Consider the following 21,948-nt stretch of genomic DNA (forward strand, 5'->3'; position numbering starts at 1 on the left):
GCATGAGGGGCGTGAGTGACAGGCGTTGAGTGTGTTTTGGGCAGAAGGAGAAAAGCTGGAAGAGGGTGAGCAGGTGGGCCATCAACAGGGAGGTAGAAACTGCTTCCTGCAAGGCTGGAGGCTGGAGCTGCCCCACCCGGCTTGACCCAGGACTGGGGACGGTATCTCTGGTCACCTCGATTCTGACTGTCTCTCCCTCGACCAGGTGGTGCTGGCCATGCCCTACGACACCCCAGTGCCGGGCTACAAGAATAACACCGTTAACACCATGAGGCTGTGGTCCGCCAAGGCACCCAATGACTTCAAGCTCCACGACTGTGCGTTCCACCGGCTTGTGTCTGGGTGGCTTGTCCCCAGTTCACTCCACACAGCTCCAGGCCCATCTCCACCCTCTCACTGCTGCAGATGCCACATGGCTCCCCTGCTGTGGGAGGGCAGAGGGCAGGTTCCCCATGAGTACCTGGACTCCCCAGGGAGGGCCCACAGGACAAGCCAGTGTGCGTCGGCCCCCACGTCCTCAGGAGAGAGTGGGGGCCTGGCGTGCTTCAGGGTGCATGGCTCCCAGCGCAGCTCTGCGGGGTAGGGCGTGTGGCAGGCAAACCAGCTGCTCTGCGGGTGCCTTCTGTTCCGGAGCGCTTGCCCTTGGAGTGCTAAGGGGACATGTGAGAAACCTCAGTCTAAGGCACCCGAGAGTCTCGAGAGAAGGCTCTCAGGTCCTGACCTCCCCGTCTCTGCCCTCAGTTAACGTGGGTGGCTACATCGAGGCGGTCCTGGACAGGAACCTGGCCGAGAACATCTCTAGAGTCCTGTATCCGAATGACAATGTGAGTAGCTCCTAGGGTTAGTTCCTGTCTGTGCCATCCTCTCCAAGTGGAGAAAAGTCAACTGCAAGGCTGGGTTCTCTGGTGGGACTTGTTTGCTGGCCCTGCATTTGTCAGGCGAGCCTGTAAGTGGCCACCAGCGGCCCTCATGTGGCTGCTCGGACTGAGGACGGGCACGACATCCTCGATGAAGTCCACTGACTCCAAGCATGCCTGTTAGCGTCTCCTCTTTGCTCTCTCTTCCTGAGCGGATCTTTAGGGAGCTTCTTGGCCTTTCTCATACACCTGCTGCTCCGTGATACGTGGCTGCCCCTGAGGGCTGGGTCTGAGCCGACTCCACATGAGGCCGCCTGCAGGGCCTGGGAGCCCGACAGACCTGAGTTAAGCTGGTTTCTGCTCTTCCAGCACATGATGCCACTTCCCCAAGAGTTGGATGATCCATTTGTCAAGGGGACAGCAGTCCATATTTTGCAGTGACACTTTGAGATGAGACAATCATGATTTGAAAAGCTCTTAGCACATGCCCCCCATGTACTAGATGAAGGTCACAGCCACATTCTCCATAGCCACCAAATTTAGCATCTGGAATTTGCCTATCTTAGTGGGTTGCATGTTTTTTAATTAGAATAATATGTACACATAGTAGCAAAGGGCGTTGTTGCTGGAGGGCATACAGCAAAATGTTTTCCCATTCCCCCCATCCTGCCAATCCCCCCCTCGGGATTGTGAGCAGGTTCTGAAGCTTCAGGTGCAAGGCATTTTTTTTTAATGTGGTAATGGTATTTATTTGATTTATGTATGTATTTTTTTTGCACTGAGGTCATAATAATTTATAACATTGTGACATTTCAGTTGTACATTAATGTTTGTCAAACACCATATAAGTGTGCCCCTTCACCCCTGTGCCCACCCCCCACCCCTTTCCCCCCTGGTAACTACTAATCTGCCCTCTTTGTCCATGTGTTAGTTTATCTTCTGCGTGTAAGGGAAATCATACGGTGTTTGTCTTTGTCTGGCTTATTTCTCTTAACATACTACCATCAAGGTCCATCCCTGTGGCTGCGAATGGGATGGTTTTGTCTTTTTCATGGCTGAACAGTGTTCCGTTTTATATATATACCACATCTTCTTTATCCAGTCCTCAGTAGGTGGGCACTGGGGTTGCTTCCACGTCTTGACCGTTGTGAATAATGCTGCAATGAGCATAGGGGGGCATGAGTCTCTTTGTATTGTTGATTTCAAGCTCTTTGGATAAATACCCAGTAATGGGATACCAGGATTGTATGGTATTTCTACTTTTAGTTTTTTGAGGAGTCTCCATTCTGTTCTCCATAGTGGCTGCACCAGTTCGCATTCCCACCAGCAGTGTGTGAGGGTTCCCTTTTCTCCACAACCTCTCCAACATTTGTTGTTTTTTGTCTTGTTGATTATAGCCTTCCTAACAGTGTAAGGTGATGTCTCATTGTAGTTTTGATTTGCATTTCCCTGATGATCAGTCATGTTAAACATCTGTTTATGTGCCTGCTGCCTATCTGTATATCTTTGGAAAAATGTCTGTCCATATCCTCTGCCCATTTTTTGATTGGCTTATTCATTTTTTTGTTGTTGAGTTGTGTGAGTTCTTTATATGTTTTGGAAATCAACCCTTTGTCGGATATATGATTTGTGAATATTTTCTCTCAGTTGGTGGGTTTTTTTTAATTTTGTTCCTGGTTTCCTTTGGCAAGGCATTTTTATAACACCCGCACTTTGGAGAGTGTGTTTCCGGGTGGCTCTGGCATTCCTGGTGCTTGGCGAGGCTTTATGAACAGGGACTAGACCTTCCTGCCTGCAGCACACCACAGGCCAGTGTGAGCCTCTGCTGCTGCGCTTGTGCTTGCTCTCTGTGTGAAGGTCATATGCAGGTCAGGCTGCTTGAGAGCTGCCTGCGCCCTTGAGCCAGGCGCCTGCCTCTGGCTCCAGAGGTGGGATCGAGGTGTCAGCACCATGCGGGCTCTCAAGGGTGCTTCTTCTTTCATCCGTGTGCACATCTCTGCAGTCTCCGGGCCAGGCCCCCAAGCCTAGCACCCCGTTCTGGGCCCTGGGGGGCCTCCTGAGGCCGTGGCCTGGGTGGGTGAGCTGCTGATGCCAGAGCTGTCCTGTGTCTGCAGTTCTTTGAGGGGAAGGAGCTCCGCCTGAAGCAGGAGTACTTTGTGGTGGCTGCCACCCTCCAGGACATCATTCGCCGCTTCAAGTCCTCCAAGTTCGGCTGCCGGGATCCAGTGAGAACTTGTTTCGAGACGTTCCCAGACAAGGTTCGTTTGTCCATGGGGCGTTGAGCTCATGTGGAAGGACAGGATGTTCTCAGGCTCGATTTCTTCCTCCAGGCCAGGGTGTGGGCGGGAAGGGGCTGGGGTGGGACAGCAGCACCCCCTAACCTCAGTCTACTTGTCGTCAGGGGTCGGGCCCCCTTCCTCCCCGATCAGGGCCACACTTAGGAGTCGAGGCAGCAAGGGACTCTAAAATCTGCTGTGGGCAAAACCCGACGTGTGGCAGGCTGAGCTCAGTGATTTCTAAGCAAAGCCAGCATAACCGAGGTGAAAGGAAGACTGAGTCAGGAAGAGCTCTGTATCAACGAGGCCTCGGGGGCAGAAGGCCTGCAGCTCTTGGACTCCTGCTGCAGAGCACACTTGGCTGCAGAACCGGCCCACACGGTCCTCTTGGTCCCTCCTTGTGGCCCCCCAGGCCCTGCCCCTGCTCCTCGGTCAGTTTTCACGCTAGGCCCAGCCCCGGTGTGGTGCTGTCTGCTTCCTGCTGACCGTCCTGTAGACCAGGCTTCCCGGGGTTGGGGGAGCCGCTGAGGACCCCAGTTCTGTGCACGCCAACCACCGTGGCACACACAAGGGCTGGGGGATTGAAGGGATTGCCATGTGTAAACTGCAGGTTGCCATCCAGCTGAATGACACCCACCCGGCCCTTGCCATCCCCGAGCTCATGCGCATCCTGGTGGACGTGGAGAAAGTGGACTGGGACAAGGTGAGCACTGAGGACAAGGGCACGGGGTATGGAGTCCCACAGACCTGGGCACATGAGGTGACAGTGCTCCCCTGACCTTCGAGCCTATCCCAGCAACAGTCATGAGTACTCAGCTAGTCCTAGAAGGCCTCCTGAGGGAGGCCTCTCCCCTGTGACCTTGGGAGAACAGAGGGACATTGTTCCTGGAAAGACAGGGCCATGGGGAGGAGAAGGATGCTCCAGGAGTGGGTCTGGGTTTCTCCCAAGGGACCAGGACACAGTGAGTGGGAGCAGCGGTGCAAGGACACAGAAGAGCAATTTTCTGGAAGAGAAGAAAAGATTCTGACACTTCTTTGAGCTTCTCGCATATTTTTTCTTATCATAGAATTGTGGCTAAAAACCCAGGAGTGTTATGTTTAAAGAAACACACTGTTGGAGCCGGCCCTGTGGCCAAGTTGTTAAGTTCGTATAATCCGCTTCGCTGGCCTGGGGTTTCACTAGTTTGGATCCTGGGTGCGGACATGGCACCACTCGTCAGGCCACGCTAAGGCGACGTCCCACAACTAGAAGTTACTCACAACTAAAAATATACAACTGTATACTGGGGAGATTTGGGGAGAAAAAGAAGAAGAAAAAAAAAGATGGGCAACAGTTGTTAGCTCAAGTGCCAATCTTTAAAAAAAAAACACACTGTTTACGTATCTGTAGGTTTATTTTCCTGACTCGACTTACTTTGGTCCTAGATTCTTTAGTGGGATTTTCTTGATCCACTTTAGTTTAACTAAACCAACCCATAAAACCAGAAAGCAGTTTGACCCCATTTTATAGCACCCAGAGCCCTCTCTGGTTGTGGGGTGTACTTCTGGGTGGGGCTGGGCAGCCCCGACTCAGGTCCTGTCCGCTCCTGGCCAGCAGAGGGCAGGGCCACACTGTTTATCAGTGTTCTCCAGACGTGAATGTATAGTCAGTTTACTGGAAATAAAGCAGAAAACTGGTTGGTGCTCTGTTTTGTTTACTAATAAAAAATGGTTTAGGGGGCTGGCCCCGTGGCCGAGTGGTTAAGTTCGCGTGCTCCGCTGCAGGCGGCCCAGTGTTTCATTGGTTTGAATCCTGGGCGCGGACATGGCACTGCTCATCAAACCACGCTGAGGCAGCGTCCCACATGCCACAACTAGAAGGACCCACAATGAAAAATATACAACTATGTACTGGGGGGCTTTGGGGAGAAAAAGGAAAAAATAAAATCTTTAAAAAAAAATGGTTTACAAAAGAAAAAAATTGGGGTGATTCCTAGGTGGTAGGGTAAGCGTTATTCATTTATGTGTGTGTGCTGGGTCAGCATGTAAAATATACGTGGGTCATGTCAGGAAAGAGAAGGGTACAGGGCTCAGTTTTGGGTTTTGAGAAGGTTCTAGACAGGCGCCAGAGAGCAGAGACTTGTGGCCAGCTGGGCCCGTTTCTGGGGGATGTGAAGTCTGCCTTTGATCCTAGACTTCCCCCTTGCCTAGGCATCTGGCAGAAGAGCTGCTTGTTTCTAAACAAAACACACTGGAATGTTCTAGGCCTGGGAAATCACGAAGAAGACCTGTGCGTACACCAACCACACTGTGCTGCCGGAGGCCTTGGAGCGCTGGCCTGTGTCGATGTTTGAGAAGCTGCTGCCGAGGCACCTGGACATCATCTATGCCATCAACCAGAGGCACCTGGATGTGAGCCCCGCCTGCCGGGACGGGGGTTGGCTGTGCCCGCGGTAACCACCCTCTCAGTGTGGTGGGGGTGCGGAGGTGGTGGGCTGCACCACACCAATGGGCGCCCCCCCGTCGAATTGCCTGGCCTGGCAAAGCTGCTTTCCTTCCTGAATGGAATAGCCGCTGTCTAGCAGGGGACTTTGCGGTCTGGGGGCTGTCACTTGGCAGAGCTGCTGGCTAGTCCCCCCCCCCAGTCTAGCCCCCTGCTGTGTGTGTGGAAGTTGTGGGTTCAGATCTGAAAACGCTTCCACCTCGGGCAGAGTTTAGATGTGTCTGTTTCCAGAAGGCCAGAGGCCTTTGTCCTGAGACATCGTGGGTGATTTGAAAACAAAGCACCATTTGTCTTTCCCTGTTATCCAGAGAGAGGAGAAGGGTACAAGAACAGGGCAACTTAGAATCAAGTGTGGTTATAGTTCACTTTTTTAACCTTTTGGTGAAAAAGTAGCTGTTCTCACTGGTCAAAATGTTGTTAAGCCCCACTTTGGCCAACCGGGACAGCATTCCTGTCGTTTCCTGGTAATAAGTCCCATGGCATGGCCCCAGCACCACTAGCCCTCCCGTCTGCCTCGACAGCAGCTTTGCCGAGTCCTCCGGCCGGCCCGGCGCCCGGTTGAGGGGGTGTGGGACGAGCTGCCCTACACACGTCCAGGGTGCTTGAGTGCAGGTCTGGGGTGCGGCAGCCCCGGGATTTTCTTGGACGGAGCAGAACTTCCGTCGGGGAGCCCCTGGAATCCCCTGCCCTCCTGCTCATGGTTCTCTGACTTGGAAACAGCACGTGGCCGCCCTGTTCCCTGGCGATGTGGACCGCCTGCGGAGGATGTCTGTCATCGAGGAGGGGGACTGCAAGCGGATTAACATGGCCCACCTGTGCGTGATCGGCACCCACGCTGTCAACGGCGTGGCAAGGATCCACTCGGAGATCGTGAAGCAGTCAGTGTGAGTGGGGCAGGCGTGGGCCTCAGCTGGGGCACACTGCCTTTGCGACCCCAGACCCGCCTTGAGGGACTGTCAACCCCCATATGCACAGTGGTTGAGGCACATTGTCCATGCTCCACAGCGTGACCCTGCTGCCCTTGTGGGCAGCGACTGAACTGCCCAGATCACCCTGGTTGGTGGTCGGGGACATTGAGAGCTCTGCTTCACCAGGTGATGTTGGGGAGCCAAGCCGTCTTGTGCCCACTGGCTCCTCCTGTTTCCTGTGTTCTTGGTCTGTGCAGGCAGAGGCTCTGCTCTGGGAGCCATCTGCTGCTGGCCAAGTGCCACTAGCACCCCACCTGGGGATGAGTGTTGCAGGCCTGGACAGGGTGGAGGTTAGGGCGTGATGGGTGGGGGCTCGTAACCGAGAGGGAGAAGGAATTCTTAGGTCAGATCTCGTGCTTCCCATCCCTCTCTTGGTGGGACATGGCCTCGGGGTTCCATCCTTCCCGCTGCACACCAGAGTTGAGCACATCCTGCAAGCGCTGGGTGGCCCCTAGAGCAGGTCTGTCCCTGTGGAGCCTTGTGTGTTCCCAGTGCCGGCCCGAGGGGTTCATATGGGACGCTCTTTAATCCCCACAGTGACCTTCTCAGTGGGGTGTGCCCCATTTTACAGATGAGGACAATGACCTCTGGTATCTCGAGCTCTAAAGCCTGTGCACTCTCCACTGTTAGGACCATCCTGGAAAACGGCCAGGCTCCACCCCTGTGCGGTCATGGCTAGCCCCTCACCGCATGGCCAGGCGTGAAGGGCTTTGAAAAGCGCGTGCCGCATGCCACTCCTCTCAGAGCATGCCGGAATGAAAACCTGAGCTGCAGGATCTTCCAGGGGATTTCCTTAAAAGTTCCTCATGTTCTCTTGCTCATCTTGTTCAAAACACAGAATTTATGACTATTGCCTGTTTTCTCTGTTTTTAGCTTTAAGGATTTTTATGAGCTAGAGCCAGAGAAGTTCCAGAACAAGACGAACGGCATCACGCCGCGGCGGTGGCTGCTCCTGTGCAACCCGGGCCTGGCTGACACCATCGTGGAGGTGAGCCGGCTGCCTCTGAGTCCACAGGGAGCGCTGCCTGCTCGCCTGCTGCTGTCAGGCCCGTTGCCAGTGGGCACTGAGCGGCAGCAATCTGCTCCTTTGTGTGTGGGCCAGCAGTGGCTCCTGGACGGGATGGGGTGGGGTTCAGCTGCTGTCCCCAGTCAGGGGAGCACTGGTCTGGGCTGGGCAGTCGGTCTGTGGCCGGGCGGCAGGAGTTGAGAAGTGAGGTCCTGGGCTTTGGGAGGGGGTGAGTTGGGACTGCCCAGCCTGAAGGGGTTTTGTGAGCCGGAGATGAGGTAGTTATTGACTTGTTCCTGTGCTGACTCAGGAAGGAAAGGCGCAAGTGCTCTTAGATGCCAGGCAGTGTGCGACTCGAGGATGCCGCAGGCGGTTGTGGAGGCAGGGCCTGCGTGGGGACACTGCTCATCTTGGGCTGTGTGTGTCAGGGAGGGTGTCCCTGAGAAGGGGACAGTGGAGCGCCATCTAAAGAGCTAACAGAAAGTAGCTGGAGCAGTGCGCCAGGCGTAGCAAGTCTCTGCTCCAAGGCCCTGTGCCGGGGATGCTGGCCCACCCAGGGCCTGGAACACCAGTGCAGCCCCTGCGCTGGGTGAGGCAGGCAGAGTGAAGACAGGCCATGAAGATGGCTAAGGTATTTGGAGGCCGGGAGTTTTCCTCTTGACATTAAATTAGGAACAGGGAGACTTAAGCAGGGCCTACCTGACGAGACGCTCACTGGGAAATGAGCCCCCTGCTGTGGTGTGGAGAAGAGAGGGCGAGCTCCCAGGTCAGGGCGGGAGGCACGGGGAGGCCTCCATTAGCTCGTGGTGCGGAGGGTGCAGGCCTTGGGGATGGGCCGGAGACAGGGCTCAGGCAGCAAGGAACTGCTGGGCCATGGTGGGCCCCCAGATTTTGGGCCTGTGTTAGGGGCAAGGGAGGTTTGTGCGTTTGTTGTGGTCATTTGGGCTTGACGGGGCTGGACGTGCTGGCAGAGCAGTCGGGAGCGCGCCCAGGTCTGCTGAAGACGCAGGGCAGGGCTGCCCGTGTGGTCGAGGCCACAGGTGTGGGGTGTTGGCTGAGAGTGGGGTGTTATGAGAGAGAAGCAGGCCACGGCCAGGCCCAGGGGAGGGAAAGACCCCAGAGGGAAGCAGAGGCGTGGGTGACAAAACGGGAGGAGGGCCGTCTTCAGGAGGAGCAGAAACTATGTGTCCCTTTCCAATTCCTCAGAAAATTGGGGAGGGTTTCCTGACCGACCTGAGCCAGCTAAAGAAGCTGCTGCCGTTGGCCAGTGACGAGGCACTCATCAGGGATGTGGCCAAGGTCAAGCAGGTAGGCCCGCGTGGATGAGGTCCTCCCACCCTGCTCGGCTCTTGAGCAGGTAGGCGAGTGCAGACCCAGGGTCGCACTGAGCAGCCCTCACCCGGTTCTGAAGGGAGGCTGGTGCATAGGGACGTGCTCGCGGCCGCCTCAGATCTTTGCACCTCTGCACCCGTGTGCCGCGCATCCGCCCGGGAACCTCTCCTGCTGCACTGGCCTCACAGCCAGGCCGGCCACAGCAGCGGAAACCCTCCAGAGCACATGGGCGATGGCTGGCCAACGCGGACTGGTCCGGAGATGCCAGTGCTCCCACTTGTCTCCGCTGTGCCTGCCATGGTCTGAGCGGCCCGCAGTGCTCCTTCGTGTTGGAGTCTTATCTCCTCCTCCTCTCGCAGCTGCGTCCCGCTGTCTTCTTTAGCCACCCTTACTGTTTCCATGCCTCCGCTTCTCTCCAGGTTTGCTTTTTGTCTGGCTTCCTGCTCACTTCTGCCACCCCTGGTGCGTACCTGCTTCCCGGGTCTCGCTTACCCAGGCCCGCCTGGGTGGGAAGCCGGAACGCTAGTCGAGCCTCAGGGAACTCGTATGGTTCATTCCTGTGAACCGTCCACCTGTCCTTTCCTTCCTTCTCCCCAGGAAAACAAGCTCAAGTTCTCTGCCTTCCTGGAGAAGGAGTACAAGGTGAAGATCAACCCCTCCTCCATGTTCGATGTGCATGTGAAGAGGATCCACGAGTACAAGCGGCAGCTGCTGAACTGCCTGCACGTGGTCACCCTGTACAACCGTGAGTGCCCCCGGGCCTCTGCTCAGTTACCTCTGCGTCCTCGACCAGCCTTCTTTCCCTGGGACCCCGCAGCTCGCTCTCGCCAGCTCGCCCTGAGACCCAGGCTTTTCCTCCTGGGGTGGGGGCGGGAGTGGGGGGTGACATTGCACGTTGATTTTAAGCACCAGCCTTATGTTCTGTGTGTGCTCAGTGCCAGAGTGGTTCCAAAGGAGTGAGAGGCGAGCTGTGCCTCCAGTATGGTCGGGACCCAGCCTGAGCTGTGGAGGCAGCTGGACAGCTGACGCCTCCGAGGAGCCACGGGCTGCGGGCCCCCAGCTGGGGTCTGGGCAGTCCGCGGGCCTTGGTGGCTGGGGGCTTCGTGGGACTTGAAAGCTGGGTTTCTGTTTAGTTCTTATTTTAAATTTAGTTGTCACCTGTATTAGACTCGTCTTGAGTTATTTGGAAAGATTTTACTACTAGAGGCATTTAAAGTACACCTATAAAAGTAAAATAGTATATGTCAAATTTATACGTGTACCTTAAATTGTTTAAGCAGCATTTAATTATGAGAGCAAACAGGAATCTAAGATCTCCTCAAAGTCTACATGATGATTTTCTACATTTATAAATAAGATAATAAAACCTTACGAAAAGTTTGGTTTTCAAAATTTTGTAATGTAATAAAGTGAACATTAATTTTGAAAAGCAGAGAAACCACACATGCTGTTTTCAAGATGCAGAGCGCCTCCCAAGATCATCAGGTCTCCTGTTCCAGCAAGTGGGCCGGTCAGGGGCCGGATCCGGTCACCGTGAGACACTTAGGAGCAGAGTAGATGACGTTTGCAGTCGAAGGCCCTGGTGGGGACCCCCTGTGCGCGCCAGGGAGTTGCTTCATGGTGCTTCCCTGGCCAAAAGCTGGTTCACGGCAACCTCGTTTGGTTTTCTTTGCTATGTCTTTCGTTTCCACTTGTGGTTTTCTGCATTTTATTTGTCGTTTCCCCTGAGTCCCCTGCTTGAACGGGCCTGTTGGTCCCCAGTTTAGGAGCAGATTGAAGTCAGGGGTGCCAGGCCCTCTGTCCTGCTCTGGCCCCATCTGCAGTCATTCGTCTCATCTGTGTGCCTTTGTGCTTTGCACATGTGACACGTCTGCTGGGCCTGCTCGCTGTAATGACACCCTGGGACTCCCGGCTGTCCCAAGGCCACTGGGGGCCCATGCTCATTTCTGCTCCTTCATCTCCGCCTGCCTCTGTGTGCACAGGTTGCTCCGTGGTCAGAGCAGACAGCGCGGACGCCCTGCTCTGCCGCCTTGCCCCTGACTTGAGTTGTGTCAGGCTGCAGATGAGCACGTTCCATGCGCCCACAGCCCTTTTGCAGAGCCAGCCATCTGCCCCGATTTCCCTCTAGTTCACAACTGCTCTTGTGACCTGCACTCCCAAGGTCTTGCTTGTTCAGAACAGTCTGTGGCCTTTCAACATGAAGGACAGTTTGAAGGTGACATCCTCGGCTTTGCTGTCTTTCCTTGAGTGTCTTTTAGGTCCTTGCGCTGCGCTGTCTGGAGGGTGGGCTGTTGGCGGGTCTTGCTCCTGTGAGTGAGCTGTTCCCGCTGCCGGTGCTCATTTCACTTGGCTGTGTCTTGATGCTGACTGTCGTGGTCAGTTTTCCCTGACGCCCAGGATGCTTTTTGAAAATGTCAACTGATAACTTATGTTCTTTCTGGGGAGTTTTCTTGAAATCCGTTTGAACGCTTGTTTGGTGCCGTTGTTCTGGTTTTCTCCTGGGCCTCCAGCAAGGAGTGTGCTCTCTCCTGCCTGTCTTCTTCGAGTCTGTCGGTTTCTCTCTGCACTTCCACAGCTATTTCCCTCTTCCATGATGTTGTCTGCTTTTCTCGTTTCCATCCTCTGTGCGTCTGCGGTGCCTTCTGAGAGGCTCCTGGCTCCCAAAACCAGGCTGCGCATGTGCCTGGCAGTTGTGCCCTCTTGCTCTTGTGTTCTGCCAGTCCTCCTTTCACGGGCTCCCGTGTGCTGCCTTCTCTCCCCGAGGGCTTGTGTTTCGGCCCCGTGGTTTCAGCATCCAAGCTGACGGTCGTCTCAGGTTGGAGATTCTCTCAGGGAGGTTGGTTGCACTTTTCCTTGTCTGTTGCAAAGCCATGTTTGTCGTTCGTATCTAAGTGAGCCACACTGCCCAGCGCCACCAGTCAGGGCTTCGTGGTGCTCCAGGGCAGCTGCGGGCTTCCCCAGCGGGTGCAGCTCCCTGTGGCCCCGTCTCCTTTGTCTCCCAGTCCAGGCTGTCTCAGGAGCACCCCCCACTGCCCTGGCCCCCCCTGGTGTCTGCCCTGTGGGCCTCTGTCCACCAGGATGCAGACTCTCCTCCTGAGGTTTCCCTGTGGGAGAGGTGCTGACAGATCTGCCTGCCTGGGCCCCCAGAGCTCCTTCCCTGGCCCCCGGGACGTGAGCCCTGCTGACAGCCCCCTCTGGGGCTGCCGGGCCCCAGGACCCCTGCACTTGCAGCCCTGCCCCACCCCGTTGCCTGGGAACCTGCTCAGGATCTGGAGGCTGTGTGTTTTTTCCCTTTCCTAGTTTTGGTGAAAAGTAGTTTGTGTTTTTATTTTTTCCTCTTCTCCATGTCATTCTGTGTGATTTTTGGAAGCAGGAAGATTGAGAACTAAAGGACAGCCATGTTGCTACTAGAACGTGAAGTTAGATTTTCAAGATCAGCCACAACTCTTTACTGCTTGTGGCTGATCCCCGGCTCTGGTGAATGCTGTTGTGTGGGGTCTCCTCTCATCCCCTCTGTGTAGAGAAGCCCCCCAACACACACAATGAAATTGAAAACCCGTGCCCCGGCGAGGACACTCGCAGTTTGCTGGGCTGAGAGTGAGTGGCCGTTCCAGTCTGCCCCGTGCCTGCCCCATGCTGGAGAGCTTCAGGACGGGCTTCTCCCCTCTGCAGCACGGCAAGGGGGTGGGGGACTTGGGGGTCTCACCTGATTCCCCTCGAGGGCTGACAGTGCTGTTACCAGGATCCCAGGGTCACCTCTTTTTTGAGTGCCCATCACACGCAAGGACCCCGAGTCCTGGTGATGAGACCCAAACCAAGCTCTTGTGTTGGGCTGTTCTGGAAACAGAGGTGCAGCTTTCCCTCTCAGTCTTCTGGAAGAGTGTGCTCCTGGCTGGCCCTCCTCCCCACTGGCACCAGTGCAGGATCTGGGCCCTTCCCGTTCTGTGGTTGGGAGTTCCTGGCAGGTGCTTGGGGGCCCAGTGGCCATGCCCAACCACCTGTGTCGGGGTTGACTTTTGAGGACTCTAATCACTGTCGTGTCCCCGGGCAGGGGCATGTCTGGCTCCAGTTGCCTCACCTGAATCTCTTGTTTGTCCTGCAGGAATAAAGAAGGACCCGGCCAGGCCCTTTGTGCCCAGGACTGTCATGATTGGGGGCAAGGTGAGGTGGCGTCCTCTTTGCTCCCTGCTTGATATTTGGTCAGAATGCACAGACTGCCATGCTGTCCAGCAGTGCCACTGTGTCCCACTTCGGGTGCCAGCTGCCCAGTGGGCTGGTTGCTGCGGGTGGCTCAGAGCTGACGTGCACACAGAGTGCTCGAGGTCCCTTTGCCCCTAGGCTTGCTTCTGGGCTGGGTTGTTTCACTCTCCATCAGCTCAGCAATAAGAGGGAGCTGGATGGGACCCCTGCCTGCCCAGCACGTGCGGTAGAGGTCCCTAGCCCCAAGGGCAGTCCACAGCAGGCTTGCTTGGCCCTCCATCCAATGGGCCAGTGCCCCTTCTCTGCATGACCACTGCCCTTCTGCACCTGTGCCCAGCCCTCCGGCCCCAGCACACTGCCCGCTCTCACTCCCCTGCACTCATGTGCTGAGTGGACGCAGGGTGCTGGCTGCTTCATCACCCAGACGTGCCCCTGCTCTGAGCTCAGCATTAGTTCATTTTATTTGTTATGGCGCATGCTTTTCGACATGCCATTGTGGAGTCCCAGCGTATTGCCATTAGGCATTGGCGGGTCCCATCATTGCACTGTGTGCCCTAGGGCTGGTGTCCCCACCCTCGGCTGCTTTTGCCCAGGAGCCTGGGCATCGTCAGAGAACGTGAGGACTCTGGGGCACAGCTTCTTAATGGGGGCCATGGGGCAGGGCCCGGGCACTGTCCTCTCCTCCTCCTCGAGCATGTGCGAAGGTGGACAGAAGGTCTACGCACCTCCCTCCCAGCTCACGCCCACCTCCTCTGACCTCTGCCCACTCCTCCACCTCCTGCTGTTTCTGAAGCAGATCCTAGACAGCACACCCTTTTATCGGTCAGCATTAAAAATTCTATTTTATTTTATTGAGGTCATAATAGTTTATAACATTGTGAAATTTCAGTTGTACATTATTTGTGAGTCATCATATAAATGCACCCCTTCACCCCTTGTGCTCACCACCCCCAACCTCCTTCCTCTCTTGTAACCACTAAACTGTTCTCTTTGTCCGTGTGTTAGTTTACCTTCCATAAATGAGAGAAATCATATGGTGTTTGTCTTTGGCTTATTTTGCTTAACATAATACCCTCAAGGTCCATCCATGTTATTGCAAATGGGACAATTTTGTCTTTTTTATGGCTGAGTAGTGTTCCATTGTATACATATACCACATCTTCTTTATCCATTCATCAGTTGATGGGCACTTGGGTTGCTTCCATGTCTTGCCTATTGTGAATAATGCTGCAGTGAACACAGGAGTGCATAAGTCTCTTTGAGTTGCTGATTTCAAGTTCTTTGGATAAATACCCAGTAGTGGGATAGCAGGATTGTATGGTATTTCTGTTTTTAATTTTTTGGAGAAATCTCCATACCGTTTTCCATAGTGGCTGCACCAGTTTGCGTTCCCACCAGCAGTGTGTGAGGATTCCCTTTTCTCCACATCCTCTCCAACATTTGTTATTTTTTGTCTTAGTGATTATAGCCATTCTAACGGGTGTGAGGTGGTATCTTAGTGTAGTTTTGATTTGCATTTCCCTGATGATTGCTTAGTGATGTTTCAAGCAGTTTTTAAAATGTTAATTTTTAAAAATGTTAAGCTTAGAGAAAATTGGGAAGAATTGGAGAACATCCATAAACCTCTTCTGCAGACTTTGCTGGGCTGTTTCAGAGTAGATCACAGACATTGTAACACTTCACCCCTGCAGATGTCACATGTCTTCACAGTGATGTTTTCCTCCAAAACCACAGCAGACAGTCTTGCACGCCACCGCACAGTGCCATCGTCACGCCTGGACGCTGACGTTCCAGACACCTCGAGCAGCTCGTTTGAGTCAGGACCCCAGTGCAGGCCCAACATGACGCCTACTTACTGTCTCTTAAATCTCTTCATCTGTAGGCTTTTCTCCACATCTCCCTCTTTTTTCCTTGCAATTTATTTGTTTTAGAAATTGGGTGTGTCTTCCCCAGGCTGGCCTTTTCTGACTGCATCCCTCGGGTATGTTTCAGAATGTTCCTCATTTCCCTGTATTTCTTGTAAGTTGGTAGTCAGTTCTAAAAGTCCTGTTCCTTCTGTCTCTTCATTTCTGAAAAACTGACTAGAATCAGAAAACAACCTTGAGGCTGACAGATCTGCACCCGGGTGATGTGGCTGTCAGGAGACCTGCTCTGCTGGAGACAAGGGAGGGCGTGTGGGGCGTCACGGCCGGTGGGGGTGGTGCAGGTGCTTTTGTCTCTAGTTGGTCCGCCAGATCGCATGCGGGGACGCAGGGCTGCCGCAGCCTTGGTCCCTCTGAGGGATGGAGAGCCAACTTTCCCCAACCCTGATGGGGCCCCTCAGCTGTGTGTGCCCTCGGTGTGTCCAACACCAGCCTCTGGTGACTGGTAACTGTGCTGGGCCCTCTGACGACCCTGCTGTACCCCAGGCACAGCTGTGTTCATGCTTAACCTTCCCTCCCCTTTCCAGGCAGCCCCTGGTTACCACATGGCTAAGATGATCATCAAGCTGGTCACGTCCATCGGCGATGTCGTCAACCATGATCCAGTTGTGGGCGACAGGCTCAAAGTGATCTTCCTGGAGAACTACCGTGTGTCCTTGGCCGAGAAAGGTAGCCCCAGGGGCCGCATTAGACAGGAAAACCTGCCCCTGCAGGGGCACAGCGTGAGGGGTCATTGCTACTCAGGCGGTCTAACCCTGCCCTGGATGCCAGGGTGCCCCAGCCCGAGAGGCCTCTGTTCTAACAGGGAAAGGCTCTGGGGAAGCTCTCTGTCTGTATCAAGTGCAGAGAATTACTCTCAACCTTGGACATTTCATCTCTGTATTTTCTCGCTTCTGCCCATGATCTCATTGTCCATCTGCCTCCCTGTCTCCTCTGAGCTGGCTTTGCCTTTGTGCCCTTGGGGTCACTCTCGCTGGCAGCACAGCAGCCTCCTCCCTCTGCCCTGCCCCCCACCCTCAGAGGATGCTTCTGCTCATCACTTCTTCTGGGCCAGCACCTGCCTCTTCTGTCCTTTCCCAGGGTAGCTCAGGGCCTGACATCCAGCCCCACTCTGTTGACAGGTCACTCTGGGGCCGCTCCACCACTTTGGGGGTCCTGGGGAGGCTCACACAGGATGTGTGCTGCTGCCTGGAGAATGTCCTGCGGCCAAATATGCCTTGGAGCACAGCCACCCTAACCTGGACGGGCCTTTCTAAAGTGGCCACTCTGGAGACCCTGGCAGGAAATCCATTTGTCCAACCAAATGGTGGCAAACCTGAACCTTGGAGTTCTGGCACCAAGGACCCGCCCTTCATGGCTCAGGCAGACCAGCTGCTGCTTCCTGCGCTCTGTCTGAGTGAAGGCGCGTGGGCTGGTGCCCTTCGTCCCGCCAGCTCGGCGGGTCGTCACCCCTCCCTGAGGCTGCGCTGCTGCGGCTGTGCGCGGGCGGCATGGTGCTGTGGTTACCTTCACCACTCTTCTGACTCGTCCCAGGCCCTTTGCTGCCTGGAACTCCACCCTCACTATTATTTAGGGTCAACTGGCTCCTGTGCATCTTTAGAACCCACCTTGGGGGATGCCAGTCTGGGCCTCAGAACTGGAGTCTGAGCCCCTCGTTCTCCCCTAGCTCTTGGACTTGGTGCAGAAATGCATCACAGTCACATCTGCTCGTGTCCCTCTGCACTCAGCCTGTGGCTTCACGGGCAGGAGATGCCTGTGTCTCTTTATCCTGGCACCAGGGCTTGACCTTGAAGAAGGACTGGGCTCTGCTCTGTGCTGACCCTCAGTGCCCACTAGCTGGGTTGGGGAAGCAGCATCAGCTCCATGGACAAGCTGAGGACCTGGGGGCAGTGATGTCAGGGCAGGGGGGACGGAGGCTGCTTTCCCACCTGCCACATCTTGGAGGCACTGGGAGCCCATGCTTGGGAGAAGCCGCAGGGCTGCGGGGGGTGGGTCGTGGTTGTGGCCGGCTGCACCCGTCTGTGCAGCACAGGGTGACTCCCGTGCACATGAGCGTGAGGAAAGTGCCCTGCCTTTCTTTTTTTTTTTTTAAGATTTTATTTTTTGCTTTTTCTCCCCAAAGCCCCCCGGTACATAGTTGTATATTCTTCGTTGTGGGTCCTTCTAGTTGTGGCATGTGGGATGCTGCCTCAGCGTGGTCTGATGAGCAGTGCCATGTCCGCGCCCAGGATTTGAACCAACGAAACACTGGGCCGCCTGCAGCGGAGCGCGCGAACTTAACCACTCGGCCACGGGGCCAGCCCCTGCCCTGCCTTTCTAGTCCTCTGGTGCGCTAAGAAGAGTCTGGATTCTTCTTGAAGTGGTCTAAGGAGACTTAGGGGCTGATTGAATAAGACAAAAAGATGTTGGGATGAAAGGGCATCCTGACACCAACAGGCCAGGGCCTAGGGTCCCACCAGACTTTGGTTGGGCCCTGGTCCCTGAAAGGTTCCAGAACAAAGGTCCTTTACCACCTAGGGGGCTTCTCCTCAGGAGTCCCCATCTTGGACCCTCTTCCCCAGGCTGCCCTGATCAAGAAGGGAAGCCCTTACAGGCGAGGTGGGCCTGAGGGCTCCGGCTCCTCCCCGAGTGAGCAGGAGGTGGTACTTGTCCTGGGAGGGCTGCCTGCAAGCTGGGAGGAGGTGGTGTGGGGTTCCTGTGCCAGTCCAACGCGCTCATGCTGGGCACAGCGTGTGGCTGAGGTGCCTCCGTGCGCTCGCCCCGCAGTGATCCCCGCCGCAGACCTGTCGCAGCAGATCTCCACGGCGGGCACTGAGGCCTCAGGCACGGGCAACATGAAGTTCATGCTCAACGGGGCCCTCACCATCGGCACCATGGACGGGGCCAACGTGGAGATGGCTGAGGAAGCCGGGGCCGAGAACCTCTTCATCTTTGGCCTACGGGTGGAGGACGTTGAGGCTCTGGACCAGAAAGGGTGTGTGTCTCTCTCTGTTCCCTTGGGGGCATGTCGGCGCCCAGGCACTTCCCAGAGCACCGGGGAGGGGGTGAGGCTCTCGGGGCCAGGCCTCCGCTTGCTGGGGTGAATGACCTCCCAGCAGGTGGGGCGTGGCTGCAGGCACGCTGGCCCAGTCGGCCTTCTTCCTGAGCACCCAGCAGGCTGTCCCAGGAGGCCGGCTTGGACGGGAACTGGCTGCTCTGTGCTTCATCTGCACAGCCCAGTCCACGAGGTCCAAAAGGGGGAAAGGCCCTGGTCTCTGGTCAGGGAGCCTTCGGGGACAGGGTCCTGAGCACACTAGGCCAGTTTGGGGACTTGGGGCTGACCCACTGCTGAGATTTCGTGGCCTAATTTTGTAAAATAACCTTTTTGTCTTGGAATAGTGTTAGATTTACTGAAAAGTTGCAGAGACAGTACAGGGAGTGCCGTGACACCCTCGCAGTCTCCCCTGGTGCATCTGTCCTTACTAGGCAGTGACCTTGTGACCACAGGTGTCTTGCCTCTGCTGATGGATTCTCAGCTCTCCCTCATTTTTCACCACGTTGGATGCTCTTGAGGAGTCCGGCCTGGCCTAATTCTGAGCAATAATTAAAAGAAAAGACAGTGTTGCCTCATTGCCTAAAAGCTTGCTGGCAAGTTGGTGAGGCCTCAGGTACCAGCCGCGTGAAAGCCCCATTGTCACCGGAAAGTCTCCGCCGGAGAGTGAGCCAGGTGTCGGCCTGAGAGCACACCCCCTACCTCTCCATTTCTACCTGCCCCTCATTCAGGCTCTTCCAGCCCTGTCCCCAAATCCTGGGGCGGACACAGCTGCCCCATGCCCCGCTCTCCCCATGCTCCCTGGTGGCCACAGGCCTGTTGTGTCTCCTGCCTGGTTTTCCATGTCATTTCCTTCTCTGTCACCATGGCAGCACAGGGGCAGGTTGGGGGCAGGGAGTAGATGGAGGCAGAAGGGTGGCGCAAGGCGAAGGCAAGGGGTACAGGGCAGGAGGCAGGGGTGGAGTGGGAAGCAGGGATCAAGCAGCGCAGCAAATTCTTGAGCAGCCTGGCCTCTAGGAATATGATGGAGCCGTGCACGTGATTGTATGTCTTCTAGAGGCCACGGCTATGGAGAAGGAACAGGTGGAATTGATTTTGCACTTAAAATAGCACATACCCCCCCTCTCCAGGGCCTGGCAGCCCACGTGGTCAGCAGTTGCCATCCCAGATCTCGGACCTCGCAGACCTGGAGCCTGGGGCAGTCCTGGGCCAGGGGTGTGTCTGGCACAAACGACCCCACTGCCTGCCCCCAAGGCTGCCTGCTGGTGACACTGGTGGCTGAAGCTCGGCCCATCTCCCCACAGGTACCATGCCAGAGAGTACTACGACCGCCTGCCCGAGCTGAGGCAGGCTGTGGACCAGATCAGCAGCGGCTTCTTCTCCCCCAAAGAGCCAGACTGCTTTAAGGATGTTGTCAACATGCTGTTGAACCACGACAGGTGGGACTGGCCTCCCCTTTGTCCCTATGTCCCTCCCCACTGATGGTCAGACAGGTGGGTCCTCCTAGTGAACCGAAAACTGCATGTTCTTCGGGGGTGAAACCTGGGTCTTGTGAGGCTTGCTCCCCACCTCAGCCCAGGGGCAGACTTCGGCTTAGCTACACCCAGGGCCCGGAGCTTGACTAGCCTCTGGCAGTGCTTGGCATGCCCCGGGGCCCTGGGGGTGGGAATTGCCAGCTGCATCGTCCAGCCCCAGGCCCCCCAGCATCAGCTGACCGTCACCTGGAAGGGCGTGAGGAGCAGGAAGTGGTGTCACATGGGGCTGGTTGGAGGTGCTTCCTGAGTCCTGTCCTTCCCAGGGGGAAGAGAGGCCTCTGGGAGGCAGGCGGGGTGGGGCTGTATATAACAGAGGAGTCCCAGCTGCAGCAAATGTTGGCCCATGGTGACACAAAGTGGTTAAGATGGAATTAACTTGTGATATTGTAAATTAGAACTTAGGCAGTGTTTTATAGCAATGCAGTTGACGTGTGTACTGACGTAGAGCAGGTCAGCAGTGCCATTTGCGTTTCTTGACAGGTCTTTGCTCCACCCTGTTGGTGAACCTGTGAATATGAGAATTGACCCCGTTCCACTTTCAGTTGCCTTTGGATTAATTTTGTCTGTTGCGTTTTGCTGAGTGCTGTCAGCCAGCTTTGGTCCGACCATTGTCTCTCCACTCGCATACCTGAGCTGGGGGCTTGGCCCCGGCTGAGGTCTGCGATCAAGGAAGACTTAATGGTTTTATGAATTTGTTTCTGACTCAGTCGTAACCAAAAATACATTTCTGTAATAAATCCTGCATTTTTGTCCAGAACATCGTTTTTTATATCACTGGTTCTCAGCCCAGTCAGACCTGAGCACAGGTGGCTAAATAGAGCCTCCTCATCATCCTGTGCCCCTTCCCTGAGAGGTGACATCAGCGGGATGACTCTCAGCCTGTGTAGTTCTAACCCATGTGCATGGGGAGGGTGCATTGTAAATGCCATTTCTTTAGAGAAACATTGTGTTAAAATAGGTTTTTTCTAGAATAGTGTCCCCAGGACAAAAGCATTGTTCACAGAGCAGTCCCGTGGCCAAATGGGCCCCGTCACCCCAGAGCCTGGGGACGTGGACGACCATGGCCTGGTGGTGGGTTTCCTGACCTCGCACTTGCTGCCGGCTGCTGCAGCCCAGCCTGCCGTCTCCCGTTTCAGGTTCAAAGTGTTTGCGGATTATGAAGCATACGTGGCCTGCCAGGGCCAGGTGGACCAGCTCTACCGGGTAAGGTTCTTGGGCCCCACAGCTGGCGGGGGCAGTCCCGACACTGTGTTCTGCTGTCTTGGGGCCCCTCGGGAGGTCACAGTTCAGCTTGTGGCCCAGAGCAGAGTGGCTGGGGCCTCCGCAAGCTGAGCCGCGTCTTGGGTGTTGGCCGTCTTGCCATCCGGTGCTTCTTGATCATCTTTCACTCAGGGACTCTCAACTGTCCCTCTGCTCTCCCCTCCAAGGCTGGTGCCTTGTCACCGCTTGGGGCCAGGCTGCTCTCCACACCAGCACAGGTTCCCTTGTAGCCTCTCAGCAGCGGCCAGAGTGTATCAGCAGGAGAGGTGCTTCCTTCCTGAGGCTCTGCGCTGTGGCCCCAGCAGACAGCGGCAGAGATGGGCTGCGATCAGGAGGGCCCAGGGGAGTGGGTGCGGAGCGCGAGGCCCAGGACCGGGGCGGGCCTGGTGAGCAGGGAAGCCCTTTGTGTGCACACAGAAAGCTTGTCTTTAGAGTGAGGAGGTGAACGACTTTCTGGGAAGGTCTGAAGTAGAGTGAGGGTCTCAGAGCTGTGAGGAGTGGTCCGCTCCCTGGTGAAGATGGACCAGGAGAGAGACCCCCTTCCTGGCTGTCTTTGTGGAGCGTGCGCCTGGCCGGCACATGGCAGCCCGTGGGACTGGTGTCCCCTCCTCAATGTGGCTCGCAGGGAGTGGGCACGTCCATGGGGGTCTCCTAGGAAGACCAACGTCCTGAGCTTGGGGAGGTGAAGGAGGGTGACCCTCGGTACCTGCTGCCCTGCCTTTTCTGGGATTTTCTGGGTGTCCCACCCTGTGTGCCCTACCGAGGATGGCAATGGGAGGGGATACTGGTGACAGTGATGTGAGGTGTTGGGTCAGATGGTTCATTTCCCCAAACTGTTTAAGCAGATTCTTGGAGGAGGCCTGGGGGGTTTGTGCTTCTGATTTGCGGCCAGTCCCCCCGCCCAGGGAAGTTGCGGCCCTGCCTGCACTGGGGAAGCTGGCAATTCTCCCTCCCACGAAGGAACAGGAGAGGGGGGCCTGGGGACTGAGTGACGGACAGGGCTCTGGGAGGAGCCTTTGCTTCCCTCATCCGGCCTCAGGAGAGTCTGTCTTCTGGGGAGGCCCCTCTGGGTGCTGGCT

General features: G+C 55.8%; 1 protein-coding gene across 1 annotated transcript in view; it reads left to right on the forward strand.

The window, feature by feature from the left end:
* PYGB (glycogen phosphorylase B) overlaps positions 1–21,948 on the forward strand; it is a 56,708-nt gene that overhangs the window by 32,986 nt on the left and 1,774 nt on the right. The window contains exons 6-19 of the mRNA XM_044748011.2: positions 206–317; positions 742–824; positions 2,972–3,115; positions 3,744–3,836; positions 5,378–5,524; positions 6,336–6,499; positions 7,457–7,571; positions 8,796–8,897; positions 9,519–9,666; positions 13,024–13,082; positions 15,571–15,712; positions 17,810–18,017; positions 19,379–19,513; positions 20,746–20,812. Of these exons, the coding sequence (XP_044603946.1) occupies positions 206–317; positions 742–824; positions 2,972–3,115; positions 3,744–3,836; positions 5,378–5,524; positions 6,336–6,499; positions 7,457–7,571; positions 8,796–8,897; positions 9,519–9,666; positions 13,024–13,082; positions 15,571–15,712; positions 17,810–18,017; positions 19,379–19,513; positions 20,746–20,812 (1,719 nt within the window). The remainder of the gene's footprint in view (positions 1–205; positions 318–741; positions 825–2,971; positions 3,116–3,743; positions 3,837–5,377; positions 5,525–6,335; positions 6,500–7,456; positions 7,572–8,795; positions 8,898–9,518; positions 9,667–13,023; positions 13,083–15,570; positions 15,713–17,809; positions 18,018–19,378; positions 19,514–20,745; positions 20,813–21,948) is intronic.

The sequence above is a fragment of the Equus asinus genome, chromosome 15 (assembly GCF_041296235.1).
Source record: "Equus asinus isolate D_3611 breed Donkey chromosome 15, EquAss-T2T_v2, whole genome shotgun sequence".
Classification (NCBI taxonomy): Eukaryota; Metazoa; Chordata; class Mammalia; order Perissodactyla; family Equidae; genus Equus; species Equus asinus.